The sequence below is a fragment of the Malus sylvestris genome, chromosome 2 (assembly GCF_916048215.2).
Source record: "Malus sylvestris chromosome 2, drMalSylv7.2, whole genome shotgun sequence".
Taxonomy (NCBI): Eukaryota; Viridiplantae; Streptophyta; class Magnoliopsida; order Rosales; family Rosaceae; genus Malus; species Malus sylvestris.
Genome location: NC_062261.1, coordinates 2787637 through 2805045, shown reverse-complemented (window position 1 = coordinate 2805045; position 17409 = coordinate 2787637). Strand labels below are relative to the sequence as shown.

At 38.2% G+C, this 17409-nt stretch overlaps 3 protein-coding genes across 3 annotated transcripts; 1 reads left to right on the top strand and 2 right to left on the bottom strand.

Annotated features, from left to right (window-relative positions):
• Positions 1-1003: 1003 nt before the first annotated feature.
• On the bottom strand, positions 1004-5266 carry LOC126593254 (uncharacterized). The gene is made up of 8 exons (XM_050259259.1): positions 3136-5266; positions 2909-2986; positions 2666-2818; positions 2306-2469; positions 2014-2161; positions 1775-1897; positions 1603-1690; positions 1004-1496 (listed from the first exon to the last, which is right to left on the bottom strand). Exons 1-8 carry the CDS (start codon positions 5206-5208, stop codon positions 1330-1332), a joined length of 2994 nt encoding a protein of 997 aa, XP_050115216.1. The 5' UTR covers positions 5209-5266; the 3' UTR covers positions 1004-1329.
• Positions 5267-8199: 2933 nt separating this feature from the next.
• On the bottom strand, positions 8200-9247 carry LOC126593414 (protein BUNDLE SHEATH DEFECTIVE 2, chloroplastic-like). Its single transcript, XM_050259482.1, has 3 exons — positions 8991-9247; positions 8741-8889; positions 8200-8472 (listed from the first exon to the last, which is right to left on the bottom strand). Exons 1-3 carry the CDS (start codon positions 9114-9116, stop codon positions 8430-8432), a joined length of 318 nt encoding a protein of 105 aa, XP_050115439.1. The 5' UTR covers positions 9117-9247; the 3' UTR covers positions 8200-8429.
• A 3235-nt stretch (positions 9248-12482) lies between these two features.
• LOC126593260 (receptor-like serine/threonine-protein kinase SD1-8) lies at positions 12483-15940 on the top strand. The gene is made up of 7 exons (XM_050259268.1): positions 12483-13802; positions 13975-14064; positions 14157-14374; positions 14511-14718; positions 14806-15043; positions 15150-15300; positions 15400-15940. The coding sequence occupies exons 1-7, from the start codon at positions 12623-12625 to the stop codon at positions 15715-15717; spliced, it is 2403 nt and encodes an 800-aa protein (XP_050115225.1). The 5' UTR covers positions 12483-12622; the 3' UTR covers positions 15718-15940.
• Positions 15941-17409: the final 1469 nt, after the last annotated feature.

Genomic DNA, 17409 nt, shown 5'->3' with positions numbered 1-17409 from the left:
TATGGCATTCATGATCAAATTTTTGTTAATAACGCGGACAAATCTCATAATTTCCAAATCTACATGGATTTCTGCTTATTAAATAGGTCCCGATAGATGCCAAACCTCAAAATACTTCTTCGAAACCCTGACCTCTTTTTTGTCTGAAACTGCACTTGGATTGCAAACTTAAGAAACCAACAATTGTAGTGACATGCCTCGGAAATTGCGCTGAAGTACCGATGAATTAGTCTAGTATCTATAGTTCTTTTAAATACCACGAATATCACGTCATGACTAATTTGATCATGAATGCCACGTCATTAAAGGTTGCTTCATGAGATTTGTCCACATCAGTAAAAAAGTCTGACCATGAATGTCACGTAGGCACTTAACGGAAGTGATACTCCAATACGTTGGTTACTTTTAAAAAATGTTGGAAAACGTTGAAACTAGTTTGAAATCACACCAAAAAATTAGAGGTTTATGTACTTATCTTGAAAAAACACATTCAAATTTTTTTTATCCTAAAACATTGGTAGAGGAATAATTCAATTCGAGTGCATGAATAGTAAATCATTTTAACCCCTAGGTACACATGCAGTGCAACAATCTAACGCTCGAAACAATATAATTGTAGTCAGATTATTTGACATATCAAAACTAATTGTATAGGTAGGTAGGAAGCCTGGCGGGGCCAGGAAGGTTTTCTGCAGTTTCACCTTGTTTTCTGAGGGCCGCAACCACAGACAGCAAGGAAAAACTAAGGGCATGGACCTTCCAAAAGCACATGCTGCCTCACCCCCTACAAACAAATCATGCCACATTCCAACTAATAATTCAACGAAAAATCATTTCCGCACTCCCTCTTTTTATCTCCTTGCATTTCTCCTCTTATTTGTAGCTACAACGTTGAACAAATCAACAGTGAATTGAGGAAATTAACCAAGTAAGGGAGTGTAGACCGGGGAGTGCGAAAATCATTTTCCTAATTCAATTCTATCATTCTCCATCTTCAGTATAGTAATCACAATCTTAAGTGGAATATTAATTCATGAGAAAAGAAAAATATCAGAGGTCTATATGAAAAATTTTCAGGACCATCCAGCTACCGACCCCGAAATCTTCACAATATTCAGCCTCCGTCTGTATACGCTATCTGTTAGCCCTATCACATACCGGTGCAAAAACTGCAAAAACGGCACCCAACGTGACTAAACCTACTGCAAGATTCATTAGACTGCACATGACAGCGGACGGCAAAACTTAACCATGTCTCAGCATGTGCACTTCCTCCTCCTGGTGATCCTGAAATATTTACATGAGCGTGTAGGCGAGCTTGAATATTTGTCACTTGATGTTCATGGCAGCTGACATGGTGCGTAGCTCCTTTGCAATTTCTGAGAAGGTTGGCCTAGAGTTGGGATCAGATGACCAGCACCTTTCCATTAACGATCTCCATGTTGGATCGCACCAGCTTGGGATTTCAGGTCGGAGACTGCCTTTTATTATACCAGCTGAAAATATCATAATAAAATGCTTTAAGCAAATTTTGATCGCCCATAAGAAGAAAGCAATCCAGTTGTCGAACTTCTATTTTGCTAAGGTTAACTTAATGAATACCTATTATTTCCTCCGAGCGCAGGTGTCCATATGGTTCCTCCCCGGTCAAGAGTTCCCACATCACAATTCCAAATGAGTACACATCAACCTGCGAATTCATTCAAAAACAGTACTGTAATCGACAAAAAGACATGAAAACTAGAAACATTTGGTCATTAATACTGATCTTCACCTTTTCCGTCACCAAGTTGTTGTTGCTGCTCAAAAGTTCAGGAGCCATCCACGGTATGGTACCTCGTACTCCACCAGAAACAAGTGTCCTCTGCTTGATCTTTGATAAGCCCAGATCACCAATCTGAATGCATTAAGTTGAAATTTCAAATTAGCAAGCGGAAAGAAAATATTCTTAACAAGAATAAAGGTAGAAGAAATTCTAATAAAACCACCCATATTTTTTCCCGGGCTGCATACCTTGCACACTGGACGCTGAGGGTCCCTCATATTCACAAGAAAGTTATGCGATTTCAGATCAAAATGGACAATGTTCTTCTCATGAAGATATTCCATACCAAAAGCTGCATCCATTGCTATAATCAGCCTCTTTCGACGATCAATAGTCCTGTGAATCAGAAATGCAACTTCAGAAAATGATCTCCTCCATTATTCATTGCCAGGTCTATGAGCTATATACTAAAGATTGGGAAATGACAGTCACGGCACTACAACTTTCAAATCCTTGTATTATGCTGTAAAACTATCTTACCGGTCTTTCTTTTGCAAAACTTGTTTTAAGGAGCCATTCACCATGTACTCTGTCACCGTTGCCAAATCCGTCACTGGTCCATCTGACACTACACCATAGAATGCCACGATATTTGGGTGGTGAAGCTCGCTGAGTATGCGAGCTTCCTTCCAAAAATCAGCAAGCTGCAGAGAAATAAACAGGAGTCAACACAGCACGCAGGTATAAAAGTGCACGCAATCATAAAAAACAATCTAGAGATGTTCTCCTCTCCTAACTTTCTTTCTACTCAATGGAATATTTATGCCGAACAATACAACAACAACAAAGCCTTTTCCCACAGCTAATATTTATGCCGAACAATGCGAATGAAAAAATTACCAATCTCTCTTGCTTCACTGTGTCTTCAGTAAAGCAACTTGGCTTAATCTTCTTTATAGCAACATCAGAACCCTTCCATTTTCCATAGTAAACGGTTCCATATGTTCCCGAACCAAGTTCTTTTATGAACTCAAGGTCAGAACTTTTGATGGTCTGCGTAAGAAAGTGGAAAACATCAATCCTACATTCCATTCACGCTCCACATGCTTATAAAAGCAGAAATTGTATATGATCGAAAGCTACCTGAAGCTCTCGAGTCGATCGATGAGCACAAAACGCAGCCAGATCACTGGAGGTTCCACCAATTACTTTATTGTTGGCCTAAGAAAACAGAATCATAAGTCGAAGCTGAGTAAAGTATACTTCGAATGGTAAAGCTACTAGAAACCTATAACAAACGTTATTTTTTCCTTCTGATTTCTCATATATTGAGAGTAATAAAAGGAGATAAAATGTCTTCAAGTAACTACCTTTTCATCAATGGTGATACCAGATGAAGGGTCCTGTTGGACCTCCTCATCATGCACATTATCCTTCTCTTTCTTAGCTGAATTCTGGGAGGCAGGATTAGGTGCAACTCCGTTGGATTCATCGACTTGATGATCTGGGGTAAATTTTCCTTCATCCATGAGATCTATAGGCTTTGATTGATGTTTGACATCAGAAGACACAACACTGGTGGCATGAGAAGAGAGTTGAGGAGCTTCCACTTCTTTGGATGATGACAGTGAAAGGTTATGCAAAGAAACACTCACTGAAGCTGGGACTCCGCTACATGAAAGTTGTATGTCATTAATGCCGTTTTTGCAATTGTGTAAAGCGTCGATGACTGCTTTCCCATCAGGCAACTTATTATCACCTTCCAATCCATTACTACATCCCACTTCACTTGGAAAGCCAGAGGTGTTCGCAACTGCATGAGAGTCCATTAGGCGCGTCTCCTTCTCAAGCTCACAATGACGGGGCATTCCATGAAGATTTTCATATGAAGTTTGATATGGACATTCACACTTCCCAAACTTAGAACCAGTTAGGCGATCTTCCAGAATGTCCACTGTCTTCAAAGATGGAGATGAACTCTCAATGGCATCAGAATTCACGAGAGGTTGATTTCCCATACCAGTATATGCACCACAATTACCTGAATAGGATTCGCTCGGATTATCTATCAAGTAGCTGTCTTTCTTTGAGCGAGAACCCATCATCCTCAGTCTTTCTTCCATTACATGCTCCGAGAAACCAGAACATTGCCTCCATAAACTGGGATTATATACTCTTACAGGCTGCTCCTGCTTCGCAATGTTCAAATTTGGCCTAAGCCCTTGGTAGCATTTCCGTGCTGAAATTCCCTGCCTTGTTCGATGGCTCCCCATCTCAGCTATGTTGCTCCGATTATGGTTCCAAACATGGTACTGATAACACCGCTTATTTCTAGCTTCATTCACACCAAACCTATGGTTACGAATCCGGCTCCTTAAGCCGCCCCACGCCCTACCACCACTATAAGAAGACTTCACAGGATACACAGTGGTTCCAGCCAAAGAATCACGCCCCACTCCCGAGGCATAATGTTTTCTCTGTTCACATCCAGCCATTCCATTGTTTCTATAATCCTGCTTAGCATCACTACAACAACCGTTACAACCCGGTACTGGTTTCGCAGGCGGCGCCTGACTCGACCTCCCAACCCCATTGCACAAAACCCGACCCGACCTCCCCGAATAGCACTGCCCATAACTCTTACTTTTCAACCTCAAATTCCCATCTCTGGGATTCAACGGATTAGCCCGAGCCACCGAAGAACTCCCTAGATTATGACCACAATTAGTCCCTAATCTGCTATCAAAAGATTCACCCTTTTGGGATTCACCCAAAAACCCCATTTCCACATCACTCTCACCATCACCAAAACGACGCCGAAAAGCCGATTGCTTTGCAAGCAATTGCTGTTTCAGCACCATTTTTCTCAGCGATTCATCGCCGGACCGTCCGCCCCCAAAGTTCTTCACCGCCGCCTTCTCCTCTACCTGAGCTTCGCCACCCAAATGGTGGTGGATCCCTATATGTTCGCTCCCCGACTCAAACCCATTACTAAATTTCACTCCTTTCACGCAATTCACATAACCATTGACATCATCACTGCCATTGCTACAACAAACAAAGACCCAGAGCCTCGGGGACTTACCGTACAGCTCCAGCTTGTCGTACTCTTCGATCATGCACCGAACGTCGTCGTCTGACGCCACGATGACGAGAGGGGCGGCGGAGTCGGAGTCGGAGCAGGAACCCGGGAGCTGGTACACGAGGGTGACTGAGGGGTTAATGTTGGGGCAAAGATCCAAAATCTTTGATCGGAGCTTGGAGTACACGATGTTGCGGTCCACGGATACGATTCTGGCCTCGCCGCCGACGTAGCGGAGCTTCCCGGACGGCGGGCGGGGATGGAACGCGCCGTTGAAGCAGCAGACGAGCTTCAGCTTCTTGGGCTGGTGGCAAGTTGGCCTTCTGCGACGGGAGAGAGGTGGCTCTTTCATGGTAGTCATGGAGATAGAAAGTGAGGAGTGAGAGAGCGAATGTTTGGGTGTTGAGAAACAGTATGTGCGTGTGATATGCGTTTGTACTTGTATGGGAGTAGCAGGGGGGATATCAACTCTTTGCCCCGAGAGTTTCTCGAAATTTCAATGTTGCCACTCTGTTTCCTCATGAATTTTTGTTGCTTTTTGTGTTTTACAACTTGTATGAGATTGCTATGTATAAATAAATATATTTATTTCATGAATAAACCTAATTAATTTAATATTAAAAAAACCAAAATTAGTGTTTTTTAAATAAATTGTGTGGGAATCATGTGACTTCTTTCACATTTTTCCCTCATTCTTTTTCTTTTTGGACTGATGGAAATTGATATGTGATATAAGAAATTGTAGGTGGCTGGAAATAAAAATTAATTATTTGTATTAAATTTCAGAAGAATTAGGAAGATAAGGTACCCTTTTTTAGGTTAAAATCCCACCTATTATGATTCTTGTGAAATAAGAACCTTCCAATCATAAAAAATATAGGAATTTTCTTGTTGATCTGATTTTGTGGTCCTAAACCTAATCCAATAGACATGGATTTCTTCTCATCCCTAAAATGGTGGAGCTTGTTGTGTAATTTTAATTTATTTTGGTGTATGTTTGAGTCTGAGTCTAATATGCGTCTAGTTGTGATTTTGTGGATAAGATTTCATTGTTTATATTTTGTAAGTACAAGTGTGCTACTTTGCTTTGATGATAGAAAATATACATGAGATTTAGATGAATCATGTGAACACTTGAATGGTAAGAGTATTGAGTTTTTTTTTCGTTTGACATGTCTCTATTAAGAAACAAAATTTATACATTTATATCAATTGCACAAAATTCAATAGTGACTCTGAAGATATACACACTCTGAATTAAGCTTGGCAAACAAGTCGTTTTCGTGTCATTTTCATGACATATCCATTATCTTAACGAGTCACGGCTTGTCAAACCCGTTATCTTAACGAATTCTTAACAAGTGACCCGATAATGACTCAATTTGTTGATGACTCTTGTCGAGTTAACGGACCATGCAAGAAACTGTGATTCATAATGTTTAAACTGATATCTTATCAAGTTGTTAATAGGTGATCCGATAATGATCTAACTAATTAATAAATTAATTCCAAAGAGATTAGATAAGAAATTGCCAAGCCTAAATCCATATTTCATTAATTTCATACGCGTGTATCACTTTTCCATTGACAAAATAAATGCATGACTTTTCTTGTAATCAATTAACCGTCCAAATTTATTAGTTGGGAAAATGATGCTTCAAGGTTGATTTTACAGATAGGTACTATGAAATTTAAATAAAGAGTGGCATTTGTGTTAATAAGAAGCCATGCAAGGGCATTACTTTATTGAACGCAGGGATTCTCTTAGGATGATTACATGCCATTTGGCCTGTTGGCAGTTGTATTCTAACGAGATAACCGCCTCCTTTTTGTCTTCTAGTGCAGTTAGGAAACCTCCACACAAAGCAAACAGTTGACGATAGTTAATCAACGCTACATTGCGCCGGGTGCACACGGTTGGAAATTATTGGAATATCAGTCTTTTTCAAGGCATAAGGAATTTGCATGGGAAATGAAAAGTAAGGTGAAAGAAAAAAACTACCTCTAAAGAATAGTCAAACAAAAATAATGTCAAAAGATTTGTTTCTTTTTGTGAAATTCAAGCTAATTTAATATAAAAAATAATATCACTTGAAAAACATCACAACTTTTCAATATTAAATTTATAAATGAAAGTCTTATTTCTTACTAATTTAAGGTCATTTTTACATGACAACCCTAATAACTTAGAACTCATTTGGATGTACTTTTAAAATGACTAGTGAAAATATTTTTAGAAACAATCTTTAGTAAAAATGCTAGTAAATCTTGAAAAAAAACACTTAAAGTGTTTTCTGAAAGAAGTACATAACTGTTTCTTCTTGTAGAATGTACTTCAAATGCTTTTGGAACCAAAAAATATTTTCTCTAAAAGTACTTATAGTCATTTTAAAAGCACATTTAAACGAGCTCTTAGTGTCTATTTAGAAATGTTTTTTAAATGACTCAAGGGCTTTTTTTAAAAGACTCAAGGCATTTTAGGTAAAATAATTCTGGATTTCAAAAGCACTTAAAATACTTTTTATAAAAAAGTATGAGTTATGTGCTTATAGAAAACACAAGTCAAGCGTTTTTTCGACATTTACTTGGGTAAATTTTTTTACTAGTTGTCCGTTCAATATTTACAAAACGCTTTTAGTCATTTTAAATATCATTCTAAGCAAGCACTTTATGAAAAACAAAAATAAGAATATCCAAAATTGCAACCTAATTCTAATTCTTATTCTTGTTCTTATCCCTAATCGTCTATCGATTAATTATTCCAAATTGATTTGGATTCTCACACGTATAAGTTTAAACGCCGACATCGGGTTTAAGTTAGCCTCTGAACCGACGTGTACGCGGGCCACCGATGATTCATTCCGCCCGAAAACAACAAAAGCGGCACCTCACTTTTTATCCATTTTTCAGTTTCTGCTGACAAGGCGGGAACTAAGGGGAGGCTGCCACGTCGAGGAGGGTGGCTGGTGGGTCACACGCGGCGGAGTTCAAGCTGGAACACCACCCCAACCGGACGGTTTGTGGGACCCTAGCGGGACATCATATTGTGGGGCCCGCAGGTGATGTACACACCAGAAACGTCGGGTGCGGTTGGCAAACAGCAAACCAACACGACGTCGGATGATCGAATTGAGAAAGCATGTTGGGCTTTTGTTTTATGTTGGGTTGGGTTTGGGTTTTTATATTTTCGATGTGGGCCTGTTTGTTGGGCTTCAGACTGTTTAACCCAAAAAATTAAAAAAAAATGAAGACGGACCTGAAGCATAAAAAATGGAGGCAGAGAGAGAGAGAGGATGAGATTGACGTTGTCGCCAAAATCGAAAAAGTGCAAATTTTTCCTTAAAATTCATAATTAACTACCCAAAAATTAAGAAACTGAATCGACTAGGAGAACTAGTTGATCTAATTTCTTTTTCTTACTTCTCTTATTCGAAACTATTACATTAATTTGAATCCGCAGACGGATTTTGAACAGGACCCATTCGTAAAAACCTCACACTTTACACTAAGATATAAGGTTGAGTAACATTACACGATTATGAACTAAAGAAATAACCATTCTGCCATTTATTATACAACTATTCAATTGTATCCCTTCCCTAGACAGTTGAGACAGCGTTGCACCCTGCAAAATCCCATTAAAAAATAACATCAAAACACACAAAATTTCACATGCAAAGCAATGTTAAATTTTAAAGAGACGAACCAGCAGCTCACTGCTAATTACATTCAACAAACGTTTATATTCCCCCTACGAGCACCACAAGTATGAAATTTTATCACAAAATACGTGGACACAATTAGTACCATTAACCTTCGTTACATATCGTATTGCATTTTTTGTCAATTTTCCGACGGATTATCGAAGCAAAGAGCATTAGTGTTGAATTTACCTATTTCCATCACAGGTAGGGCAAAGGCAGGGGTTGATGGCAATCGGATCGTGCAGCGGCGACCATTCAATGGTGGCATTCCCTTTGCAAAGCTTGCATATATAAAACCCTTTCCCTCTGCAAACCACACAGGGCAGCGCAACCTTTCTCTGCCGCAAAAACCCACCAATAAAATGGCGATAAGATACCAATTCAGCAAAGACGGAGAAGATATTTTGGAAGTTAAGAGCTGGGTTTTTGGTCTTTTTACCCGTTTGGATTCGGCGGCGAACCGGAGTGCTCCGATTGTGGCGGTGGAAGCCAGGTTGAGGGTGAGGATTCCGCCGAGGAGGACGGCGGCGGCTGTGCCAACGGTGCGGAGTTGCTTCGGAAACATGGTTGGTGTGGTGGAGTTTCACTCAGTCGATTTGTCGAACTGTTGGAGGGTGTTGAGTGAACTCTGTGAAGCTAAAGGCAAAGTCATCCAGGTGAAGTGGGCCGTACCAGATAACTGAGGCCCGTTTGTTTTGGTATATGGAGACCCGTTGGAATTTGGAATGTTAGGATGATGGGATCCTAACTTGGAATGGGCAAATACCCATTAGTTATGGGTAACTGCGGTTACCCGCCCATTTAAATTAAACGGTTACAGTTATGGGCAACCGTTTAGATAAATAAATGGTTATGAGTATAACCGTTTACCCGCGAAATTTAAATGGACGGTTATGGGTATTAACCACGGTTATAAACGGGTAACCGTTTACCCATTTATTTTATATATGTAAAACTAACGCAAACTATGTTATCGATCCAATAATACTTAGCACCCAATAAATTAGCAAGGAATTCATCGATCATTCTCTCAATAACACTACTACAGGAATGATGATTCTCATCATCAAGGAATTGGCCAAATTAATTTAAATTCCTTGCAGGTAACCGTGAAATTGATAGAAATGTCTTCTAAACAATTTTTGTAACCCAATAATACTTAGCAAATATTATATTTACCTTCATTGGTAACAATTAAAAATATCGTCCGTAAACTATTATTTCAATTATTGGAATGGTATAAGAACTTAAAAAATTAAAATATGGAAATGTATGATGAATGTACCTATAACGGTGTTTAATTGTCAAAAAAAAAATTATGACAAATTTTTTTTAATTTTCAAGTTGTTAAAAAACATGTAGACGGGTGAAAAAAGGGTAATGGTAAAAAAAAAAAGATAAACGGGTTAAAAAGAATAAATGGGTAAACGGGTATTAAACAGTTACGGTTAAATGGGTATGCGGTTATGGGTATGGGTATAACCGTTTAGGCAATTACCCAACGGGTAAACAGTTATGCGGGTATGAGCATAAACGGTTATTGGTAAATTAACCGCGGTTACCCGCCCGCATAACCATTGCCCATCCCTAATCCTAACCCTCTTTTATTTGGGTTTCCATTATTTATAAGGATGGGACTCGATAAAAGGAGCATTCAAGAAACTTGCATCCACTCCGTTGCGTACGGGGTGATTTTCTGACAGACCTGATCGGATTTCACCTAAAAAATAAATGATTAGATTGGCCCCAACATTGTATTTTCATGCATAAATTGATAATGTTCTCAGCGGTGTCATATATATTCTCGGATATACCAGATAAGTAAACAAATCAACAAAAATCCAAAAAAGCAACTCACAAATGTAATTATACGAATGCAAGAGGACTCGTCATCTTACTTGATAATATCAGACTCGTGTCTATGACCATGATGAACATTTTAGAACATAAAAAATCACTCTTTTTCTTTATATACAACTCAGGCTAGGAAACACTAAAACACAACCCCTAAATCCAACTAAATCAAATGTAAAACAAATTCGAATATAATTTCTAAATTTAGATTAAAAAGAATCGAAATTTCTAATCGTTAAATTGGATTAGAGAAAATCATGAACTTTTTTCTAAAGCCCAATTATATTAAATCACGAATTCGAAGCAGATTTTGACATGCAATAGGTCAATAAGGTAGGAATAGTTTCATACTAACCTTGATGGCAGGCGTCGGAGGAATCGTCCAATTATCGATGTTGATGTGAAATTCGACATGTAAAGGGTGAAGGAGAGGAATTTCAATATGAAAGATCTGGAGCAAAGTGGCTGCTTGGTGAGGAGGAGTCGCAAAAGATTTTCAATGAGTAAATTGTAGCAATTGTCCATCAATTTTAATCAAATTGGAGCAATAGTCCATCAACTAAAAATCCATTAGTATTGGTCAATCAACTCATCAAAATGTGTAGTTATGGTCATTTTCGTCAACTTCATTAGAATTTTGTCAAAATAAGTTATGTTGGAAGGACCATTGCTATAATTGGGGTCCCTCAACTCATCAAAACGTGTAGCTAAGGCCATTTTCATCAACTTCGTCAGAATTTTGTCAAAATAAGTTATGTTGGAAGGACCATTATTACAATTTGACCAAAGTTGAGGGACCATTGCTCCAATTAGGTTAAAGTTGAGGGACCATTGCTCCAATTGAGTTAAAGTTGAGGAACCATTTCTCCAGTTAGATTAAAGTTGAGTGACCAATGGTAATATATTTTTAGTTGAGGGACCATAACTGCACGTTTTGATGAGTTGAGGGATCAATGGTAATGAATTTTTTTATTGAGGGATCATTGTTCCAATTGAGTTAAAGTTAAGGGACCATTGTTACAATTTACTCATTTTCAATTGGATAAAACAACGATGACCAGGCAAGAAGAAATCAGAAGGAAATAGATGAGTGCAGAGCATTTTTGTCCTTGTCAAAAATGTAATGATGCATACTTAGCAGGGGTAAAACAGGCAGCACATTGTGATTGTGAATAGTGTTTCAAAGTATTTTGGGTTTTAGTATAGATTATAAGTTTTTTTACTAATTTGGTATCGTCATCTACGATATTCGAACCTTAGATCTCTCATTTACAAGAGAAGATGAATACCATCATACTGTAGTACTAAGTGACAAATGCACCCTAAGTTGGGATTATGATCCACTTTGGATTTATGTGCCTAGATTTGTAGATCGAGAGATTCGGACCACTCAATTTCAATTTTATGGTCGCACTGGCATACTTCACAAAAATTCAAAAAACTTGAACAACTTGGATCTCTTTCTCTCTTTTGAACGTTTAGATATCTCAATTCACGAGTTCCGAACACAGAAATCGGAAGTGAATCTCATTCTCTTAAGTTAGAGCATTTTGAAAAAGAGCCACGTTCTTTCGCTTTAGACAAATGGTGTACCGTATGAGGCCTTTAAGCAGATTCTCAAACACGTCTTTTAACAAAATGAAGACCAACTGTCGCTTAAGACCAAATGATCATACTTTAAAACGCATAAGGTTATGTGCTATGTGTTCTCCGTCTTGGACTTGGAGAATCTCAACACAGGTAGGGACAAACAAACTAAAAGAATATTAGACCTTTTTAGAATATTATTGACAATATCAATGCTTAAGATTCAAGTTCTTGACCTTAATTGGCCAACTAGCAGTCAACACTTCCTTAGATTTGAGATGCTCTGCCGGACTTCTTGGTCAAGATTAAGGTTAATTATGTTTATTCCTTCATTTGGACTATATAATTTTATTAAATACACATAATTAATATATATATATATATATATATGTATATTATATGTATATATATAATTGTTGGGCTGTTATCCTGTCATGTTTCCAAGTCTCCAAACGTAAATTCCCAACACATGATATCAATTTACAGAAGCCGTACGCCAAGAATTGCTACCCCTCCACCATTTTTGACTCTCTCTCTCTCTCTCTCTCTCAAATGTTACCACCTAGTATAACAACCCTCATCACAACATAGTCCCTCATACAATTGTTTTCTGTCTTTGATTTTTTAGACATGAAGACATCGAGAACATTTTCTCTTCTGTTGTGCACTTTCACCTGCTTCTTTGTGTGTTTATCTCATGCATCGGACACCCTGAGTCATGGACAATTCTTGTACAGCAATCAAACCTTGGTTTCCGCCGGCGAAGTGTTTGAGCTAGGCTTTTTCAGCTCCCCTTCTTCGCCGAACACGTACTTGGGAATCTGGTTCAAGAATGACAAGAACCAAAAGCCAGTTTGGGTTGCAAACAGAAACAGCCCCCTCATGGATTCCGTTGGAACGGTGGGTTCCTCCGAAGTATATCTCACCATCCGGTATGATGGGAACATGGTGATCCTTGACAGAAGAGGCACTCCATTTATTGTGAATTATGGAGCAGTTGCACCAGGGAAAAACACAACTGCAACGATTCTTGACTCGGGAAATCTTGTTCTGATGGAAGGAGGAGACACGTTTTGGCAGAGTTTCTATTACCCGACGGATACATTTCTTCCTGGAATGAAGTTGGGGTTGTTCAACATAAACACTGAGGAGTCGAGGATACAGTATCTTGTGTCCTGGTCAAGCACTTCTGACCCTACTGATGGTCCTTATGCTCTAGGCATTGATCGAGTGAACCACACTCAGTTCAACGTCTGGCGCAGCGATGGAGCTTACCAACAGATTGGATTTTGGGATGGCCATGAATTCCATTTATTCTTCAAAAGCAAGTCGGATAATCTCAACTACAGTTTCGTTTGGCATAGTAACGAGATTTATCTTACTTTTAGCAATAAAAATAGTAGCATGCCTTCATGGTTCGTGGTAGCCTCGGATGGGCTGATTGATGAGTTCGTGATGATAGGAAATGAGATTACGATTGTTGATTATTCACTATGCAATGACACAATGGCACGCAGTTCTAATGGCTGTTTGGTGCGGACGCCATCATCTTGCTCAGATGGAGATAATTTCTCACGTGTCACAGGAATGCTGCCGAGTTCATTGTTTTTAAGTTGGCCAATTCGGATAGATCCCTATGACTGTGAGATACTGTGCAGGAACAATTGCTCATGTGTTGCATATACATATGATTCCTTGCCGGATGATGGAACTCTATGTCAACTTTATTATGGAAATAAAACCGATCTTCAAAAAATCGTCAGGACAGGAAACAGCACCATCTATGCGCGTACTAACGCCTCTAAATCCGGTAAGCTTTTTCAATTACTCAACCTTTGATAGTTAGAGGAAGAATCAACAGCGGAACTACGTATCCTTTGTTCATTCAAATGCCCTTAAAGTTTTTAGATGGTAAGATGTGAACAGCCTCCTTTTCCTCTCCCTAAATTCTGATAGAGAACATTTTCTTTTTCTTTGCTCAGATAGTAAGCTGTTGGCTGTCACAATTATGGTGATTCCTTTGGTGTTGTTCATTTTAATCTTATTGCTATGGATAAAGTGCAACTCTTTAGGTACGTTAACTGCGCTATCGATTGTCCAACAAACAGTAAAACGTTGCCAAATTAATATGTTGAGTAAACTGACTTCTTTGTACCAACAACAGGAATTTATGGATTCCGCAGTGGCACGAGAGATAGTATGAGGCTATTATTGTCGCAGTTGAGTGCCGATGATAATGCCAGCGGTCCAAATCTTATAGAATTTGGAAAGCAGAAGGATCATGAGTTGCCACTGCTTAGCTTTTCATTCATAGTGAAATCCACTAATAATTTCTCTCTTGCAAATAAGCTTGGGCAAGGTGGTTTCGGGCCTGTTTATAAGGTTTGTATTACAATTGTACTACATTTCTAACAATAAGGCATATGGCGCGACGAGTTTTATCGATTTCTAGTTTGAGAAGTTATATTAGGTTCAAAGTTTATATGAAAAAAAAACCTGTATCTGTTGTTTGTTGCAGGGCAAATTACAACAACATGACATTGCAGTCAAAAGGCTATCCAAAAGTTCTGGACAAGGACCGGTGGAGTTCAAGAACGAGGTGCAGTTAATCTCTAAGCTCCAGCACAGAAGTCTTGTGAAGCTTTTGGGTTGTTGCATTCATCGAGAAGAAAAGATACTAATATACGAGTACATGCCCAATAAAAGCTTGGATTCCTTCCTTTTCGGTGTGCAAATTCATCTATGCCCCTTCCCTATTTTATTTTTGGTTATCAGTTTAGTTCTCTCATGCTGTTGAATTGCAATTCTTGCAGATCAATCAAGGCGAAGGCTTTTAAATTGGAGACAGCGCATACACATAATCGAAGGGATTGCTCAAGGGCTTCTTTATCTTCACAAGTACTCTAGATTAAGAATTATTCATCGAGATCTGAAAATTAGCAACATCTTATTGGATGCTCACATGAACCCCAAGATTTCAGACTTTGGCTTGGCTAGAATTTTATCAGGGAATGAATGTCGAGCCAAAACAAATCGGGTTGTTGGAACATTGTAAGTAATTTCATGCCTGCATTTGTGTATTTTTGACATGTGTTTGTCATGCAGCATGTAGTTTTCATAAAACTAACAACTCACTTTCTCTTTTCACTAAAACCAGTGGCTATATGTCTCCTGAGTATTTGATGCACGGCCTTTTCTCAACTAAATCCGATGTGTTCAGCTTTGGAGTCATTGTATTGGAGATTGTAAGCGGTAGGAAGAACGCAAATTTTTATGAGTCAGATCATTCCCTGAACTTACTAGGACATGTAAGTAGCAACATGCTTTGGTTCTGAATTTATAAAATTCTTGTAAGTTATATCCCTCTATTCTATTTATCCAAGTTTAAAATTTGAAAATTGTTGAAGGCTTGGAACTTATGGAAATCTGGGCGAGCCGCGGAGCTCATGGATTCGACATTGGCAGATTCAAGCTCAATGAAAAGCCTTGTGCTCTGCATTCAGGTGGGTCTTTTATGTGTCCAAGACTCTGCAGAAGATAGGCCAACCATGTCGGATGTTGTTTCGATGTTGAGCAATGAAGGAGCAACTTTACCTCACCCTAAGCAGCCTACGTATTCGAATTTAACGACAGAGGTTGATAAACCATTAATGGTTGACAATCAACCATTAAATCGATTGCCTTCTGTAAATCTATTAACATTTTCGGAAGTAGAAGCACGTTAACAGCTTCGAAAGCGAACCAAGGGTAAATCGTTGCTTGTGTTCCAAGTAAATGTGCAGATGTATAGCTATACGTTCTTGTTCCAACTGATGAAGCCACCTGAGGTGGTCATTTTCTGCTTTTTTTACTTTCTTCTGAATTTTATCCTCTACCAAAATGTACATATTTATTTTTTATTTTCTCTATAATACACGTATAAAGAGTAAGACACAGTTTCTCAACAAATTTAGCAATATCCATCTCTTATATGGGGCCCAAAAGCCCCAATCAAGACAACTTGAAGTCCAAAGCCAAAGCCCATCCATTCTTCTTTGGACATGACATGACATCCGTTATTTATACAAATACATATTGTTAATATGGTAGTGGTAAATCACCGATACCAATAACTAAAACGTATTGACTTGCTATCGATATAAATCCGTCTTATGTATACAACAAAATAGACGTCCATCACAGATAATTTCTAATCAAGTATTAATCAAATTAATGGTGTTTAAACCAACTCATATCATGAAAACAAAATAAATGTAAAAAACATAAAAAAAAAAAATTAAAGGTAGTTCCTCATTCCTAGCATATGTATCCATATCGTCGTTGAAATTTTTATCCAATTGCACTGAAATTTATGCTTCTTAACAAACCTTTTCTTAAGAAACCCTAGCTGGGGTTCATAAACTTTCCTATATTCATATATTACTGTGTAAAGTCTTGTTGTGGGGTTGTCAGTTTGGCCATGTTTTGCTCAGTCTATGATCCCTCTACATTATTGAAGGAGTGGAAGTTCACAGTTTAGACAACGACATTGTTGGTTCCAATTTCATCGTATCTTTTCTTCCGATTTTTTTGTGCTCATCGACAAGCTATTCACATTCTCGATCTGAAAATTTTGTCCCGCGTTATAGAGAAAAGTATGTCGTTTTTAATCTATATACGTACTAATCTCGAATTATAATCGAAGGCTTCACCCTTCTTTGACATTAATTTATCAATTGGTGGTTGCATAAAGAAATGAAATGAAATATCTTCAAACATGATCACTTGCAATGATGAGAGATTTTGTCCATGATGATACATTAAAAACCAAACTTTCATGCAAAACAAAACACATATAACTAAATTATTTATCAGAAAAATTAATGTCCTCACTGATACTGTTCTACCAAGCGTAGTTCTAACAGATTATTTTGTTTTGGGATGTGCTATCCATACATCCTTTTTACTAATCACACACCTTTTTAATTTTCGGCCGTCGGATCGAATAAGTTGAAGAAGAGTATGTGTTTTGTATTGCATGAAAGGATATAAAGTACTTGGAGCTAATAGAAGACTTAAAGCAAAACCGAACGTAGTGGCTTTCTAGAATTCATACAACCAATTACACTTAATTGGGTAAGACTTGATTGTTATTGTTTGTTTAACCTCAAAGAAAAAAGAAGACAATGTTGTTGGAAACTTTTATTGGTGAGGGGAGAGGAATGTATGGGGCAAGTGATGGAGCTTTGAGTCATCCTATATATACACTTCTCTGTAACACTGCAATTCTTGCTAGGTTTGCCGCCTGAAATTGGAACAAAAACACTGCAACTGATAAGATCCTGTGGTGAAAAAGTGCAGAACTGAAAGAAAAAAAAGGCAGAAAAAAAGGATAAAAATTAATTTAATTAAAAAAAAAAGATATCTGCGGGGGAAAA

What these genes read in the sequence shown, in the direction of transcription:
- LOC126593254 (XM_050259259.1), bottom strand. Translation starts at nt 5,208, where the DNA reads ATGACTACCATGAAAGAGCCACCTCTCTCCCGTCGCAGAAGGCCAACT. An exon ending in GTTTTGCAAAAGAAAGACCG is followed by an intron (nt 2,162 to 2,305) that starts GTAAGATAGTTT and finishes TCTGATTCACAG; the next exon opens with GACTATTGATCGTCGAAAGA. An exon ending in ACAACTTGGTGACGGAAAAG is followed by an intron (nt 1,691 to 1,774) that starts GTGAAGATCAGT and finishes ATGAATTCGCAG; the next exon opens with GTTGATGTGTACTCATTTGG.
- LOC126593414 (XM_050259482.1), bottom strand. Translation starts at nt 9,116, where the DNA reads ATGTTTCCGAAGCAACTCCGCACCGTTGGCACAGCCGCCGCCGTCCTC. An exon ending in TCGCCGCCGAATCCAAACGG is followed by an intron (nt 8,890 to 8,990) that starts GTAAAAAGACCA and finishes TTTTTGCGGCAG; the next exon opens with AGAAAGGTTGCGCTGCCCTG. An exon ending in CCTACCTGTGATGGAAATAG is followed by an intron (nt 8,473 to 8,740) that starts GTAAATTCAACA and finishes GGGATTTTGCAG; the next exon opens with GGTGCAACGCTGTCTCAACT.
- LOC126593260 (XM_050259268.1), top strand. Translation starts at nt 12,623, where the DNA reads ATGAAGACATCGAGAACATTTTCTCTTCTGTTGTGCACTTTCACCTGC. An exon ending in TACTAACGCCTCTAAATCCG is followed by an intron (nt 13,803 to 13,974) that starts GTAAGCTTTTTC and finishes TTCTTTGCTCAG; the next exon opens with ATAGTAAGCTGTTGGCTGTC. An exon ending in AATCGGGTTGTTGGAACATT is followed by an intron (nt 15,044 to 15,149) that starts GTAAGTAATTTC and finishes CACTAAAACCAG; the next exon opens with TGGCTATATGTCTCCTGAGT.